Source organism: Dermacentor variabilis, chromosome 5 (genome assembly GCF_050947875.1).
Source record: "Dermacentor variabilis isolate Ectoservices chromosome 5, ASM5094787v1, whole genome shotgun sequence".
NCBI lineage: Eukaryota > Metazoa > Arthropoda > Arachnida > Ixodida > Ixodidae > Dermacentor > Dermacentor variabilis.
Genome location: NC_134572.1, coordinates 29,949,188 through 29,966,830, shown reverse-complemented (window position 1 = coordinate 29,966,830; position 17,643 = coordinate 29,949,188). Strand labels below are relative to the sequence as shown.

General features: G+C 48.5%; 1 protein-coding gene across 9 annotated transcripts in view; it reads left to right on the top strand.

Annotated features, from left to right (window-relative positions):
* Positions 1 to 765: 765 nt before the first annotated feature.
* Positions 766 to 17,643, top strand: part of LOC142582393 (protein couch potato-like) — a 156,295-nt gene continuing 139,417 nt past the window's right edge. Inside the window, exon 1 of one of the 9 annotated variants that reach the window (XM_075692063.1) lies at positions 766 to 1,273. In XM_075692063.1, the coding sequence (XP_075548178.1) occupies positions 1,196 to 1,273 (78 nt within the window). In that variant the 5' untranslated portion in view covers positions 766 to 1,195. The remainder of the gene's footprint in view (positions 1,274 to 17,643) is intronic. The other 8 variants (XM_075692064.1, XM_075692071.1, XR_012828433.1 and 5 more) reach the window with 8 other exon arrangements.

Below are 17,643 nucleotides of genomic sequence, written 5' to 3'. Positions count from 1 at the left end.
TACGAAACATGGGCTCAGCGATGTAAGACGGACCGCGGACGTGAACGTCTTGTAATTTTCTAATCAGATTAAATCACACTCAGAAGAGGTTCCGACTGCTGCTTCTGTCAGCGCCAAGGTTTTTCAAACGCTCTTCAAGCAATGCAAGAACGCAGCGCACGATGCAACCCGTTCCACCTCGTTTGTTCGCGGTCATTCCCGATGAGACGGCGTCGTTTTGTCGAATATGTACTACGGGGCAAACGCTGTGTACGAGCGCGCCTTTCTTCCGCAGTATTTTGGCACGCGCGGGCGCGTGCCGTCGGGTAGGATATCGGCTTCGCGGTCGGGGGCAATGCTTCGGCCGCATCGAGATTTTGGCGGCTTCTAGAGGGACCAGCCGCGGCGTTGACAGTGGGGAAGAAGCAGCATTCATGGCGAAATGCTGCGGCGACGGCTAGCGAGGGACACGCGTTCAGAACAAGAGAGGAGCTGCACGCGGCAACGCCGGCAGCGAAGCAGGGCAGGTGGCCGACTGGCGGGAATCAATAGCGGAGGGGTGGTTCGGCCGTCTGTCGCGCGCGCACGCACACACCTCCCCCCTCTCTGCGGCGGCACCCCTATACCTGCCCCTACCTCCGTCCAGGTGTGCGCGGCCTCCTCTCCTGGCGTGACGCCATTGGCCCGCTCGGGCCGGTGACGTCAGGTGGGGCGCACCACAAAAGGTGCGCCCTTGGAGGGAGGGTTAAGCTAAGGTGGGGGTTTTGGGGGGGGGGACGTGAATTAAAGAAGGCGAAGAATAACGCAAGAATAAGCACAAAAAAATACGAAAGGCGCAAGCCACGGCCCAGCGAGCAGCGGCGCTGGGCACATGGGCGGCGAGCGAGGCGCAACGCCGGCGGACAGCAGTTGTTGCGAGGAGAGCATCTGAAGCGAGCTGCCGTCGGCGCGGGCGGACTCGTGAAAGCGCAAGGCGCGTCAGCCGCAGGTGTGCGCGCCTCCACCGGCAAGCAGAGCCCCGGCCCTTGAGCCGCCGCGCGCTCGCGCCCACGACGCTGTTCTGCCGTCACTGCTGCCCACCGAGGCGCGTCCCCTCATGCGCGCACTTAGGCTTAGCTAGAAGAACGCCGCCGCACGAGACGATCACCACGACGACACACGCACAGGGCCGGATTACGAGAGGCGAGCAAAGCGGCGCAGCGCGACCACGTCCCTCATGTCCGTGGCCAACACCGAGAGCTCGATGACTCTGAGCCAGAGCATGGATTCCGTCAACACGGTCGCCGAGGAAGAGGTGAGTCGCGCACGCGATCTTGTCTGGCACGCGCTCTTTACACGCACGAGGTGAGAACCGCGTGCTCCTCTTGAGAAAGCGTGACAATGGCGCCGCCACCAGAGATCGTGCAGAGCAGACGCAGATTGCTTTTTTTGTTTTGTTTTTTCTTCTCTATATGTCAGCTGTTGTCGGTAGGTATATATGCGACGAAACATCTGCCATCTGTCTGAAAGCGCCGTTGCTATAGTTGCCCTATGGTTTGCCGGCGGCGCTACGCTGTTAGCAAAGGTTTCGCATTCGGATATGTCGCCTTATGCTTTCGCTTGAGCGTGTGTTGAATGGGTAGTCGAAAGTATCAGGCAGGCGATTTTGGAGCTGTGCTGGCTCTTTAGGTCTCCCGATGCTGGTTCTGGATGAGCATGTAGGCATGCCCAGGCACCCACAGCATAACATGCTTGTACCTCACGTTAATACGACGCTTGGCAGAAATGGTTGAGGAAGTTTCTCGCTTGTATAATGTTACTACCGCGAATCTGCCGCTTCTATGCTTTTTCAAACTATGAACGTTGATATCTTCGTAGGCTTTGTAGGGGCATCGTTCGTAGGGGTTGCAACATCACTGTCTATTGTCAGCGTCTTGTCTGCCTACACATGTAAACGGGATGACAAAACTTCCACGTCTAAAAGCGGAATGCTGGCACAGTGCTCTTGAGCGTCTTTATCAGGAGGTCCTGACATACAATTTCGGCATACTTGGTGGCTCCCCTTCGATGGCGTCCATGGACCTGCACGGGGAGCTCGCAGTAGCTTACTCCGAAAGTCGATTGTCGTCATTGTGAGGTGAACACAGCCGCAGATTGACGTTATTGATGTGGTCTGCTCTAACACATCTCTGGCACAGACTTCGGGACGCAGCTGACAGTATGAGAAATTTGCACTTATTAGCTTTGCCTAATGTGATGTCAATATAGCCACAACCTTTTGATGGCCACAGCACTCTCGTGACATGGAAAGAAGTGAACTTCGGCTTCCACCTCCCTGCTCCTACCTATGTTGTTCTTAGATCAGGACAGAAATACCAAGATTTTATCAGAGATCATCAATATTGCGTTCAATTCGTCGCTGACTGCTCACTAACCACAAACAAGGTGCTTGAGCTTTTGAACTGAGACCACCGAGATGATAAGCGGCGCAATACCTGATAAGCGAGGACTCAAAGCAATTCGCTCTGTATATGTTGTCCAGGATAGCAAGGATAGTAGATAGGCGGGTGCAAGAGTACGTCCTTCCCCTTCGCTGCAGATTACATATGCGGCTTCCCTCAATGAAGAAATCTTGAATATGACTTGATTTTAATGCAACTCCACGCCACACGCATTTTTATTATCTGAGGATACGAAGTGTCCTTACGTACTATTCGCCATAGCCCAGTTCAAGATATGTATGTTCTGACTCTGGCTCACATCCGCACTTCTCTTACGCAAGTATCACCCTTCCCGATTAGCCATCGAAGAGGCGCTCGTCTTGCTATCACGTGCGATCGCTATCATGATTAGCTGGAACTCGAACGCTAGACAGTGAAAAAGAAAGGCCCTTACACGGGAAAAAATTTCTGAAAGCGGGCCCAGGTCTCTTTCCCGACCATGCCTGCGCAAAATAGTTGTGCAAGAATACTTTACTGGCATTTCGTTGAAGCAGGGGCAAGTTCAGATCCTACGTCTGAGTGTAACTTGCAAGCGAAAGATGACTGCATGAGATGCGTTTTGCGCCGATAAGCCTACGAGGAAAACTGGAAGGCAGTGGATTTTCTGAAAACCTCTACAAGCGGATCACGCAGAAAGACTGCTTCGATCAACAAAATATGTCAGCTTAAATGCAACTGGTTGAGAATGTTGAATCCAATTGTCATTGTAGTACCATGGCTCAAGAGAAACATGAACATAAGAAAGAAGGTTGCCAAAGTTCTATTAACTATCCATCAAAACAGAGAGCTGTGCGAGTTGGTGTGGTCCCATCCTAACTAACTGCCTGGTACAGACAAGAAGCACGGATACATATAAATAGGGCACTTGGGGAACAAAAATTTGTAGAAATGAATTTCATGTGGGCGGCGCTGGACTGATGGAGATAAAGGTTCTTTCACCTCCAGGAGGGTGCGTGGCGAACTTTTCACGCGAACCACCATGGAGAGCTCGGGGCCGGTCCGCGCTCTCGATAAATTCGCTATACGCATACGCTCACTCGGCATTCTAGGTTCGTAGTGGGTGAGCGATTTATGCGTCCATGGCATGCAGGGCTGCGGCTCTACTTGTTACTATGTGCTACGCCTCTACAGCTTTATGCGAAGGAGCGCCAAATTGGACGTCCATTTGTTGACAAACAAGAATTGCGCATCCATCTAAGCAACAAGCACCACTGACTGACGGCCGACCGAAATTGGCTCGCCGTGCGCTGTCATCGTCACTTTGCACGACCTAGGAATGTAGCGGTGAGGAAGTTAGCGCCTGGGCGAGGCTTTTCCCAATGTTGTGTTTTGCTAAGGCAGGTGAAAGAGGCTAGTGGGGAGGGGTGGACCTCCTACCACTGTCACCACAACTGCTTCGCTCAATGGGGACACATGAATTGTGGCACAGCAGAAATGTAGTAAACAGAACACGGCGTACTTTGTTATCCTTCCATGATTAAGCCAAATGGGAGACAGTTTTGCTGATTCGACGAGAACCGGCGTATTCCAGTACCAAATGACGGTGACTTATCACATTGATGACCACTACTTACGACGGCAACACTGCTTATTGATTCCATTTTTTAAAATGTTTGACACCATGCGCCTATAACAGTTTTAGCTAAAGGAGCAAACGCACAGATCCAACATACGGCGCTTGACCTGCTCAAGTTTTGTATAGCATTAAATAAACTTGGGCAAATTATGAAGTGAATATGCGTGTTATTTGTTGATTTCGCGTGTATACATGGAGAGAATTTTCGCTTGACAAAATGTATACGTAAGTGCACCGGCGGTGCTACTATAGAGTGAGAATAATCTTGCATCAACTTTCAATAGAAATTTATTTACTTATTCGTGGTTTATTACAGAAATTTCATAACTGCCTAGTTTACATAATTTCATGGCGGGAGAAAAAAAAAAGGTTTTGAGCACTATTATACGCGACACAAACAACTCTTCGTGCAGAAGGCATCTCTAGCGGGTGTCTATAGAAAACTTGAAAAATCAGTAGGTAAAAATTGATAGAGATGGTTCGTTACACACAGAGTATCTCGTACAACAGCCTCCTCACGTAAAACTCTGGGCAAATGACATCGCTAAGTTTGCGACGCTCACCTGGAGGTTTCTATACAGAAGTGGCATCTTGTTGGTACCAAATTTTGTCGTTGGAGTGATAAGTTATAGCTTTCGATCTCATTTGGGCATCAGTTATAGGCACAAATTTGTGCCAGTAAGCGATAAATGTGCGGCATGGATTTCAAAACGCGTGTCACTGAGAGTGTACATGACCACTTGCAGTGCTACAGACCACAGTAGGTATCTTATCATTGCAGCTCGTAGGAATGGGGGCCAGAGTAATTGCCTGTCACACTTTCCTCGTTTCTCGTCAATGGTGGATGTCATACTTCCTTGTCACGCGCGTGAAACCAGCGAAACGCGATGCGAAATGCTTCTCATTAGATTTTTATTTTCAGTCTCTCGCTCTGCGGGGGGCCAATTTTAGATTAAATCGTAGCAGCGTGTCAGGTTTTCGACTGACATCGTTACATTTCGAACAAAAAAATTTTGTTTTCCGAAGCGAAGTGTACCTCTCCCGTTATTCTACGTGTACAGTTTCAACTCTCTCCATGGCCTTCGCACAAAGTGCTGTGATATTTTTGTACACTAACAGCGTGCCTTCGATCACTTTCGACTCGAAATGAGAACGGCTTGAATCTAGCAAACACTTCTAGCGTAATCTGCTTTCTCGAATACAGTTAGGTTGGCGCATAAGCTCACAAATTTACAGACTTCGATTCTTCCGTAGAGCATCAGTTTTTATTCCCAGCTTGAGTGATAGTGAAGATGCCACGAGGTTACACGGAGAAGACGCAGTTATTATTGTTGCACTGCATTCCGATGAATGTTTAAATGTCCTCTTATGTTAGAACATCAACAACATGAACGAATTTTATATGTGATCAAGTGTGACACGCTAATACGCTTCCGTCACAAATGTGGCTCTTACGGAGGGTTTTGCGAACGAAACAGGCTCAGTGGATATATATATATATATATATATATATATATATATATATATATATATACGTATGCAAGAAATGCAGGAACGCCCGTGCCCTCCGCAGTGGGGACGTGGGGGCGGGGGCATGTGCAGTGGGGGCAAGTCTCCCACTACGGTACGGAGCGCCTCATAATCAAATCGTGGTATTGGTACGTAAAACTCCAGAATTTCAATTCAATTCGCTTTTCAAACGGCGCTGCAGCAAAATACCAGTCTGCAGAAGCTTCTAGCTTGCATTTTGTATTCACTATACCAAGGAGAAAATAACGCCGTGTTATTTCGAGATGATTTGGTTTTCTCTTCAGGGTATCCTTCCCGGCTGTTTCAGCGAACAAGTTCAAAAAATTTTAAAAATTGCCTTTGACAGATAGCACACGTCTATCCATGAGCTGGTCTACTCCAAGAGGTGTAAACTAGTTAAATAACAATAATAAAATGCATAATCGGCGGATTAACAAAAAATCACTAATTATGTTTTAACTAATTATTTTATCGCACATATCGCAGTCTGCAAATTCTAGCGCAGGAATTCGCAAGGCGGATCCACTTGGAACGAATTCTCAGGATGACACCAGTCTCGAGATGTTAATTCCCGAACTTTGCGGAGAAATGCATTGGTGTTCCTGTTACTTTTGTGCTTCAATGCACAAGACAACATTTTGTTACGAAAGTATGTGGAACGATGGCGCATTTTTGCCGTAAATTTGACAGCACATATCTCGTAAATGTTGTAATTCACACATTTCTTTCCAAGTATGACCCGCTATATGTCACCTGCAGAATTTCCAAATTGCAACATGTGCTATAAAGTAATCAGTTAAAAACCTAATTATTGAATTTTTGTTAGTTAGTCGATTGTGCATCTCAATTTCTTGCGTAATTAATGTCCGCCTCTTCGAGTATAGACCAGCTCATGGACTACAATCGCGCTATCTGCCACCGGCAATTTGTGAAATTTGTGAATTTGTGAGCGCGTCGATAGCGACTGGATTTTTTACCAACGGCTGCTGCACCGTAAGTGAACTGCTGCTGCGAATGGGGCTTGATTTCGAGATAAGGGCCTGCCCCGCAAGGCCGCACCCGCTACGAGCACTGTACCCGTATTTCGGGGAGCTTGACTCACTCACTGTGTAGACAAGATGCCGCCTCTCGAAACACTGCGTTTTCTACCTGCTCACTACATTACACCATGACAGCAATGGTCGCTGTTGCCAATACTTTAGAGGAGTCAGATTTCAGGCACAGTTTTCCGGAACGGACGAATGCCAACTTGAGCTATTTGTCGAGGCTTATTAAGAATAACGCATGATCTGAGCCTTCACCATATCGGTCGGTCTAATTTCTTATAGTCGGTTCATCTGAAAAGAGAAAGCTATCCAAAAATATTGGACCACGCCGGGCGGTCAAGTGTTAACGGAGGCGATACGTCTTCTTCGCTGTTGCGATTTCTGTCGCTAGTTTTATTTGCATGATCAGGTGCCATATTGACCAACGCACTACTGCGCCCACTTTGCCCTATGTATTTGCTTCTTTCTTTCTGAGCTTTCGGTCTTCGTGCTCGTCCTTTCTCATAGCCAAACCATTATCAGACTTTACTCTTGCATAACCCGCGGCAATCGCGGCATCTGCTGCGCTAATAAAACCTGGACGACTGACACGCCGAGTCAGAAATATTCTCTTATCTTCCATAAGCTATAAAGAGCGGTTTCGGCGCCATTAATCATTAACTCTAGGCGGTTCTCGCGCCAAGTGCAGTCTAGTGCTCGACGGTGACGGTATATGAAGGAATCACTCAATTGTCACGCACATTATAGCGTATGTGGAAAGGGGAATGCGCCTTTTAGTGTGCTTTCTCGGGTTCACGTTTCATTTTGGTCACGTGGTGGACGCCCACGCGCGATGCAGAGGTGCAGGGGTCAAGTCGGTAGTAAGGCGGCCTCCTCGGCCAGGGTTACACCGGTGACTTGATACGTCTTTCATACAATTTCGCCTGGCCACTGGACTTGATTTATCCCTAGAAGTGCTTAATGTGGCTGAAGGAATGAATGAGTGTGCCATTGCTTCTTATATATCTTACACAAACATAATGGACCATGGTGGACGCAATATATGGGGGTAAGAGATATCTTTCTCCTGTAGCGGGATTTGCTTCGCTTGGTCATAACGTTACACGGGCGCTTCACCTTCACGGAAGCCGCGTCAAGGCGCTTTCGTCGTCCACGCGAGTGAAACGGACGATATCGGACGCCAAGCGAGAACGTCTGTGATAATGAAGTGGATGAATGTTCGTGTTGTACGACGGCCCATCCAAAAGTTGCAAGCAGGTGGTCTTATTCTGCGTACCACCAACGTATATGTGACCTATTGAACAACCGCATGCAACTCTCCAACGGATTCCGCCAGGTTTCTACAGTTAGAGTAGGAGCGATCTTTCAGACGCTTTCAACATCGTACCGGACAAAGCAGCGTATATACGATCTCCTACTGCACTCTTAAGGGCCGATTTAGGCTCGAGCCGCCCATCGCCGCAAGCCGCACCGCACGCTTGCGGTCGCGCGAAAAATTGCACGTATCCAGCACTTGTGCACAAATGACCATTTACACTGTGTGCACAGTGTATACCTTACACATTGTAAACCGAAATTTTTGCACAAGTGTTTGATACGTGCAATCTTTCGCGCGACCGCACGCGTGCGGTTAAGCAGTCGTAGCTTCAACGGCGGCGTCCGATACGATGTGCACCATGCCTGAATGATCCCTGTATTGGCGGATGGAATCCGCTGGAAACTTACGAAACCTGGCTGATACGGCTGTTTGTATGACTTGTCGTACACGCCGTATTGGACGCGAAACCGTACACTGTGTGTCTCCAAGTTCATGTGCGTCGAAGCCACTCGATCCGCATGACGACGCGTCAGAAAGATGCCATCTCAATCTACTGGAACCTATGCGAACGTAGTGGAATCCTGCTGGAGGCTGGCTGGATGTTGTGCTGCGACGAACAGTCGTATACGACTGACCGGGTGCTTCGCGCTAAGTGCGGAAGTGCTGCGTGCCGGTCGCGCGCGATCTCGAATAGCGGTCTTTGTTGTCGGGAAGAATAGCTCATTGCCAAATACACACAGTTCTCAGGTATACGAATTGAATAACAGCTTTTCGAAAGGAGGAAAGGTCAAGAAAAAAAAAAGAAGACAAGGATTTGAGGGGTGCGCGCCCGGTGGAGATCGGTCGGGGGAGCGCAATGGATGTTGAGAGCAGCTGGTGGCCCCACGATGGCGGCGAGAGTGCGCAGGCCGTCCGGCTGACGGGGAGTTCGGTGCGCGACAGCTGCGTCACTCGGTAGAAAGAGCTCGAGCTATGACACGAGGTCCCTCATGTCTCGTCGCCAGGCTTACGGAGATAACCGATGCGTGGCACGTGGGTGGGGTGTTCGTGGCCATTTTTTGTTGGCACGGATCCAGCGCTCGACGGGAAAGGGACAAAGATGGACGCAGACAAACGAAATTGTCCGCGTCCGTTTTTGCCCCCTGTCAGGTTTAGCACTTATCTATTAAGAAAACTGAGTGCCAACCGCTGCAAGTGGTTGTACCTCATCTTGCTTCATTTCCGAGAGGTCTCTCACGCCTCGATCGTTTATTTTACTTGTACCTATGCAGAATGCGCGTGTACTTTATGGGGAGTACGGAAACCCTCCTAAGTGGAGTCAAATATGATACATGCACTTAACGCCAGAGACAGAGTCCCTAATACGTTCGCAGTTCTTGGCGCATACTCCGCATATATGGTTCGTACTCGGCCATGTACGTAGGGTCCTCTCAACTTACCAAACTGTTGAAGTGGTTTTATAACCTTCCCAACATTGTCATGATCCATAAAAAATTACTGTATATTCCTCCTAATGTCTTCTTCAATCCGCCACTTCCGGTGGCCGTGTCAGCTAGGTCTTGTTGTTTTGCAAGCGATGCAATGTTGGCAGGTAACTTGGTAATCGGAGAAGCACAATGTGCTATAGAGTGACACACGGCAAGAATGCAGAGACACTAAAGAAAAAGAACTACGTCGCGCTGTTTGAGTGAATTGCCCTTCTGCAATTCGGAGGAGAGGAGGCTTAACAAGGCACAATGAGAGGTGGCTTCACAATAAGAGAAGGCTTAACAAGTAAAAAAAAAAAGCTGCACAAACTGAACAAACATGGCGACCCCACCATGAAGCTCCTGCATGAGCGCACCATGATGTCGTGGATTTTGACAGCGTCTGCTCGGGTCTATAGTCAACTTTTTTTTTTCTTTATCGGCAACGATGGAACCCATTGCCCACCGTGGGGAGTAATGGTGTTGGTATGCTAAGCACGAGGTCGCGGGATCGAATCCCGACCACCGCTGCCGCATTTCGGTGGGGGCGAAAACACCCGTGTACTTATATTTAGGCCCACGTTAAAGAACTCCAGGTGGTCCAGATTATTCCGGAGTACGCCACTACGGCGTCCCTCATAACCAGATCGTGGTTCTGGCACGTAAAACCCCATAATTAAATTTTTCTAATGGAATACATTGCACTGTAAAGGAGCCAAAGACTTAACTTGGCAAGTTTCGACGACGCTTACTGCGTCATAACGACTCAAATATAAGAAAATGTTTTGAAATTTGTGACATCACGTTCAAGTAACGGCGCTGGCGTTCGAAAGCGAAATCAAAATAACTTCTTTTGGCCTCGAATTTAACGAAATACAGCTTTGAAAGAATACTTCAGCAGTCTTAATAGTGTTTCGTTTAAGTGCCCCCTTAACGAAAAATTTGTGTTGACTGTGGCAACAACCCCCTCTTGCACGAGTAACTGCTTGCATGCATACCATATACTTAGCTCGGATTCCGAGAGATATCGTCCTCTATTAACACTATGCGTTGGCTCAAGCGGAGTGAACGTACTCCATAAATAGAGTAAACGTGCTGCACTGGGAAGTAGAACTATCAGAAGTGAAAATTAAAGGAAAACTAAGGTGGAGTATATTAAGTTCAGAGGCATTATTAAAATACGATTCTGCAATATAGAAGAAACGGCTTCTCCTACCGTGAGAGTACGCTTGTTGAGCCAGGAAAAAAAGAAACCCTAAATGAAAGACAGGTTGTGACGCCGTACTGTAGTTCCCGCATCAGCTAGCCGCGAGTTCATAGATTTTGACTGCGTCTATACTAGCACATTAGGAATTTTTGTCCGTAACTTCAAGTATTGTACAATTGCACGAATCTCTTTTCGTGCCAGCGACGGGTGTAGCCACGGTCCGTGTGACCGTTTATAGTGTCCCTGTGCATCCTCCCACACGCACTCAGTGCTCCCTCCCTCTATCTTTTCCCCTTTCTATTCCCATTTCCCCCACCCCCACTATAGAGTAGCAAACCGGGTGCTCGTCTGGTTGGCCTTCCTGCCTTTCCTGTTCTTGCTCTCTCTCTTTGTCCATAATCAAGGGCCACACCGCATTATATGGAGTGATCAAATATATTTTCCAGCGAGCTCCTATAGACCATTTCTTGCTCAGAAAAAGCCTAAACGCGACAACGTAGGTTGAAACCCGTGACGTCACACTGACGTGTAAAAGTTGAAGTTCCGGCGTAAAGTTAGAGAAGGGGTAGTTTGGCCTTCACTTGATCTAGCAATAAGAAATCTTTTAGAGCCAAATGAATAAATGGAGTTTAAAAAAAATACTTTGCCTGCATAAGTTGATTAAGTGTTACTCTTTGTACCCTTTAAATACACGACAAGCATTGATACCTGCGAGAGCAGTTGGCAGCTCTCCCTTCATTCCTAAAATGGAGAGAAGGTTGGTCAATGAAAAGCGCAAAACACTGTAGAGGGAGCTATTGCAACCAAAAAATGTGGGAAAGCTAAATAATAAACTGATGGGGTTGGAACAAAGCAAAGGGAAAAGAAAACACCGCCATAGTTATTGTCGCGTGTGTACTGTTCTTTCATCTTCACTTTCTTTCTTTCTTTTTCTTTTCGCTGCTGCTACCATGAACAATCATATCAACTTGCTCAGTTTACCTTTCTCTCGGTAAACAGCAGCCACATATGGGCTTGGTAGGCGATATCGAAAACAGGCGATAAGTGATTGCCCTTCACTGATCACTGTGACCACGTGCGCGCCATCTTAGCAGCGCAGTTTGCAGGCCGGTGTTCTCCGTCGAATTGGCAACCCTGGCCGTAGCAGGCTCGAGTGGCGGGACGCAGGGCGGGGAGGCGCGCACCGAAAGGCTGCGCAGCAGCAGCACTGGCACGGCGACCCGCTCATGTCCCAAAGCGGCAAACAAAAGGCTGCATCGCTGCAATTTCCGGACCCCCCTTTGTGTCACCGGCGGCCTTTGCTTGTTCCTGTTCCTTTATTGGCTCTTATTATTATTATTATTTTTTGCTCCTACGCGCCCGTTCCCGCATTTATTCGCTCGTCAGCGGCGGCATCGTTATTTATTTGTCCTCTGCGCGAGCGGCCAGCCGTTTCGGAGCGCCGGTTTCGCGGCTGCGTGACACCCCGTGGCATCTTTGTTCCGCGGCCCACAATGCATCGTAGATATTAGAATGCGCGCCGCCAGGCAGGAGCTGCGGGAGGGAGGTGGGCAAGAGCAGTATGATCCCCCCCCCCCCACTTTACCAGCATTCCCTGTTGAAACCCTCTACCCTCCCTGCTACGGGCGACGCACGCTGACGGTCGCGCAGCACTGCCGTCGTCGTCCCAAGAGTCGCCCTGTGCTCGCGGGACCACTCTCCGTGGAGCGAGGCCGTCGTCGGCGCAGCGAAGCGAGCTTGAAGTGTACAGCGCCGACGCCTCTCCTCTGCTGGACGCAGTCCTTCGCCGGTCGACATTGTCCACTGGCACGGCCACGGCCAGTGGACATCGTGTGTGTACAGGCAGTTGGGAGCGCGGACCTGGCGCGACGGAGACTGTTCCTGGTTGCGCGGTCGCCGCCGCTTGATTTTTGCTTCTCCTCCTTTGCGCAGCGTTCGGAAGTGACGCATCGCTGACAGCCTCAGCGCGACGGCTGCCTGTGACGCCGTTGTCTGCGGTCGGGAGGCCGCAGGCGGGGAAGGAGGTGGGGAGGGAAGTGTCCCTGTTGTGCGATGGTATATACCTGGCGCTGTGGGAAGCAACGCTGGTGCCGCTCTGCCCCGTTGCCAGGGCGACGTCGGTCTCCAGCGTGCGTGCTTCCAGGCTTCCTCACGTGTCCCAACAGCCGCGATCGTTGCGTCAAAGAGCGTACCCTGTCCGCGCTTGCGCTCATCTCCGCACGTTGCCACTCGGGGGCTCGATATCGTTTCTTGCGAGCATGGCTAGAGAACAGGTGACTGATGAAAAACAAGCCAGCATTCTGAACAGCTGGTGCAGTTATTAAGACATAGGAAACGTCCACTTAAAGCGATGGGGCTTATTGTTAGGATGTCAGCATAGGTCATTTCAACACTCGCTTCGCATGTCAGTGATATGCAAAGTTCTGATGCTAATCCTTCTAAGACAAATGTACACGGACGTCATTGTAGAGACAGCAAGTCAAGTGGCTGATCAAAGTTTTCGCGATGGCTTTATTCTTCACAAGACGAACGCTGCTTGTCTTCGTGTGTTATGTCCGTCATGCCATTCACACTTCGTATTGAGACAAATTAATAGCAGGAAAGTTGCCCGACGTCCACGAGCGTGCTTTCTTCTTATTTTGCTTTGGAGAGCGTATTTTTTGCAACAATGGCATGGACAGTGACCTATTCCTAATGTTACTTTTATGCACATTCGGAGGGAAGCTTTCTTCAAATTTGGCGCCGATTACTGAGATGGTCCATTGTGAGTTACCTTTCTAAATGAAAATTGAAATCTTCTTGTACACGTTAATGAAGTTTTGGGAAGAGAAAGTTGATCGTCTACGTACATTCACATCTATTGTGAACTATAAATTGCGGCGTTTAGAAAGTGACATGCCAAGATTTATCAGATAACAGAAGAGAAGACCTGCAATGAGAGAGGGCGGAGTGTTGTAAGCCGGACGGCGAAGAGAACAACGATTTCTTTTTTTAGAATAGCACCGACCAGTTAGCAGACCGGGTCTCGCGGTCCCGTGCTATGCGCCATTCTTGCAATCTAGCTGTTGGCTTCTGCAAAGAAAAAGAAATGCCTCCACGAAGATTCGTGTTTCTCCTCTATATCGGGGCTTCGCGAGTCTCAGTCACATATGTGTGCCTGTTGTGATATCTTCAACTTTCCACAAAGCGCCAAAAATGTTTGCGTTAATTTTTCTACCTGTTCCAGTTCTCTCTCCTTTAAATTATGCGCCGGATTTTTTTTGTTAAAATTACTCAACCGCGCCGGAGTCACTGGAGATGAGTTGAACAGTAGGGACAATCTGACAACTTATAACGATCTCGTTAAGGCCTTTTACCTCAGTCGCCGAACCTTCCTCCCGCCTCACCCCAAGTTCAGCCGGGCGCAGGCTACCACACTCCGTCTGCTACAAACAAACACATACCCTTCACCCGCCCGCCTCCACCTTATATTTCTAGATGTCTACACTACCCCCAACTGCCGCTGCTGTGGCATTCACCCGGCTACGCTTCCGCATATGCTGTGGGAGTGCCCAGCATAGTACACACAGACCAACACCACGACTCTCTCATCGAGGATGCTTGAGACTCTGCGGAGCTCCGCCCTCGACGACCAAACCTGGGCGACCCAGCACGCCCGCGAGGCGGCGGCGAGGCAAGCCCTCGACGTCCCTTCATGGGAGGCTTAAGCCCGGCCATCATAAAGTGCTGGTTGTACAATAATAGTTTATTCCTCCTTCTCCTCTAAATACTTTTTCGTTCGATTACATTACCGTGATGCTTGAATACTCGCATTATTTATTCGCTTAGAAAATTCGATTTCACATTTCCCCTAATATTTATAGTATTATTCATTATGACTACATTTATTCCCACTGCTCGAATACTGTCCTATCCAGAGTAGTCGGTATACATGTCATAGTTCAGTTTTCAATACCTTCAGCTTGACAAGCGCTGTCCACGTGCTTGCCTCACCAAGCGCTTCGTTATTTAGGTCGCTCCGTCACACGCATGCGAGCAGTCGATCTTCGCTGTAGAAAATTTTCAATCAGGGTGGATGGAAACCACTACTGAATCGATGTTGAACGTACAGGAGCCGCTTATATTGCGAAGCTCACCAGCTCAGATGACATGCGGGCCGGATATACGGCTCGCTGACGGTATAGAAAGCGATCGCTTAGGGGAAAATGCGCACGTCAGATTTATGCATAAGAGTCAGGCGGATACGTGAGCTCGCATTACCATTCAGGCTAAGACAACTTGAACCATTCGTTTTGCAGCTTGAGCCTTGTAAGGAGCTTCCTTGACAACGACTCTTTCATGTGTTAAAAGATGGCTATTTATGCGGCCGTAAAAGATTTTTGTACACTTCAGTTGTAGAAGAAAGAAAGAAAGAAAGAAAGAAAGAAAGAAAGAAAGAAAGAAAGAAAGAAAGAAAAACTCGAAGCTAGAGAAGGAGTAAAGAAAACAACAATACATTCGCTTTGAACCGGCGCATCTGTACCCTGGAAATGAAAGGTGCGTGGTTTGTGAATCTGGGTGCTACTACAATGTAGCATATCGCACTATGAGGCTTCGCATCAGGAAATGTGGAGAGGAGGTTTAATTTATCTCTAAGGAGAATCTTACTGTCGGTGCATATGGTGTCATGTATGCTGGACGTGACATAAATTATACATTAACAGGCATGTATCAACAAAATGCTAAGTTTCGCACGTAGAATATTTGCATCTAAAGGTTATCGCGTATCACGATTGTTCGTAATCTAAGCAGGAAAGTCACTTTTATATAGCTCGTTGCGGCAAGAAAAAAAAAGAAAAGAGAAAAGGCAATATCGCTGCAAACTTATTGTGTTATATATATATATATATATATATATATATATATATATATATATATATATATATATATATATATATATATATATATAGAAAGAGAGAGAGGGAGAGATGCAAATGGAGAGAAAGGCAGGGAGGACAACCAGAGTCAAAGCCTCCGGTTTGCTACCCTGCACTAGGGGAAGGGAAAGGGGAAGTAAATACGGAAAGAAGAGCGGGGACAAAAAGAACGGCGTGAAAAAAAGGGTTGGGTTGAGTCTAATAGGCCACTGCCACGTAAAAAGGTCAATAAAGACTTGACCGACTTTCGGTGCGACGACAATTCATGTCGGCATTCCAAGACTGTCTGTCCTGAAAGTGGCCTGTTGCCAAGGCGTGCCAAAGCGGCCGCTAGCGGTAGTTGGTGCGCGCTGTATCGAGGACAGTGGCGCAGTACATGTTCTATAGTCTCCTCGCCGGTGCAATGACTGCAAGCCGCGCTCTCGTCCATACCGACTCGGAAGGCAAAAGATCTTGTGAAAGTGACACCAAGCCACAGTCGGCAAAGTACTGCTGTCTCCCGTCGAGAGAGTCCAGATGGGGGTCGAAGTCGAAGGGACGGGTCCAGTCGGTGTAGACATGTGTGCTTCAAGCTTGGTGTGTTCCATAAACATCTTATTGGTTCATTTACAAGCACACGAATTTTCATTGCTGCGTCTGTCCTTGATAATAGTATGGAGTCTCAAAAGCCTTTCTCATGTGCATATCGTGCTGCTGCATCGGCATGTTCATTACCCATTATGCCACAGTGGCTTGGAACTCACTGTAATGTGATGACGTGTCCTTGCTCGACGAGGTGGTGAAGCAGCAGTCTGATTTTTAGAACTAGTTGCTGGTGGGGTCCGCAGCGTAAGGCAGAAGCCAAACAATGTAGAGTAGCCTTGGAGTCACTGAACGCGCTCCATTTCTTGGGCAGTTCAACAGAAATTACGCGAAGTGCACAGCGCATAGCAGCGAGTTCCGCGGCAGTCGATGTAGTCTGGTGAGATAGTCGACTCTTTACGGTAAAGGATTTTGCAGGAAAGATAATCGATTCCGCAGACCCATGCATTCACCGTGGTTGAAGCGTCAGTGATATGCGCTAAATTATCTGTTCAATGTGCTAGACTAAAAACCCAGATCGCCGTAGTTTGAGGAGGTATAACCGGGTACATATTTCTACGATGCTGCTTGACTGTATATCCCCCCCCCCCCCATTTCTCGTACTTCACACACACACAAAAAAAAAAGCAAAAAGAAAGAAGGAAGAAAGAACACATGCACTTACCCCAGTCGATATAATAACGAAAGGGAAAAAGAATCTTGCACGACTGAATATGACCTGAATAAGAGATTAAGTTACTAAATTTGCAGTCAGGCTATAGCGCTTGGTTGTCGCAGTGTTAGAGGACTCCAAACATATATTTGTACAGTAACGGACATAGATTGATGAAGCGGATGTTTGTCTTGGAACAAATTTGTCGGCTAAGGCGCGGCCGGAACTCCGATACGCGGCCAGAAAGGTTTCGGTTTTCTTAAGAAAACGAATGTTGCCCAGTTACTTAGGTATGCTAATTCTTGAGCGCCAACTCTAATCGCCATGAGCATGCCATGTCAACCTGTTTTCAATTAGGTTTCTTCACAAGAGACTCCTTTTTTTAGCAGCGAAGAACACATTTTTTTTTTCTTTTCGCTGTCGGCGCGAGCCGCTCGTTTCGGGCGTATAAGCGAAGCGCAGCAGTTCTTTTTTTTTTCAGCGCAATTTAAGCTGACAGCGCGCCAGCGAATCTGGATCAAACGGTGGTCAAGAAAATATATTAGCGAATTAAATGCCACGCTCCCGCCTGGGCCAGCTTGAAACTCATTACGTCGGCGCGGCACAGGATATGACACGACTTGAGAGGAGAGTTTATTCGCTCTCGGCCGATAAGCGAGCCGCTCAAATACAAGCAAACGACAGTGTACACAGCACAGAGGCCTCGCCGTAGCAGCGCGGCGCCCGTCGGTCGTGGCTGGTGGCCGGTCGATAATCGTGCCTGTGGTACGCGGAACGACGCGAGCGCCTCCGGCGGGCTGGGCTCGGAGTTTGGGCCCCGGTAAGAGGACGTCGCGCGGACAGCGGTGCGAGCACGGGGCGCGTGACCGCATTGTTGGCAGTGCCCGGAAC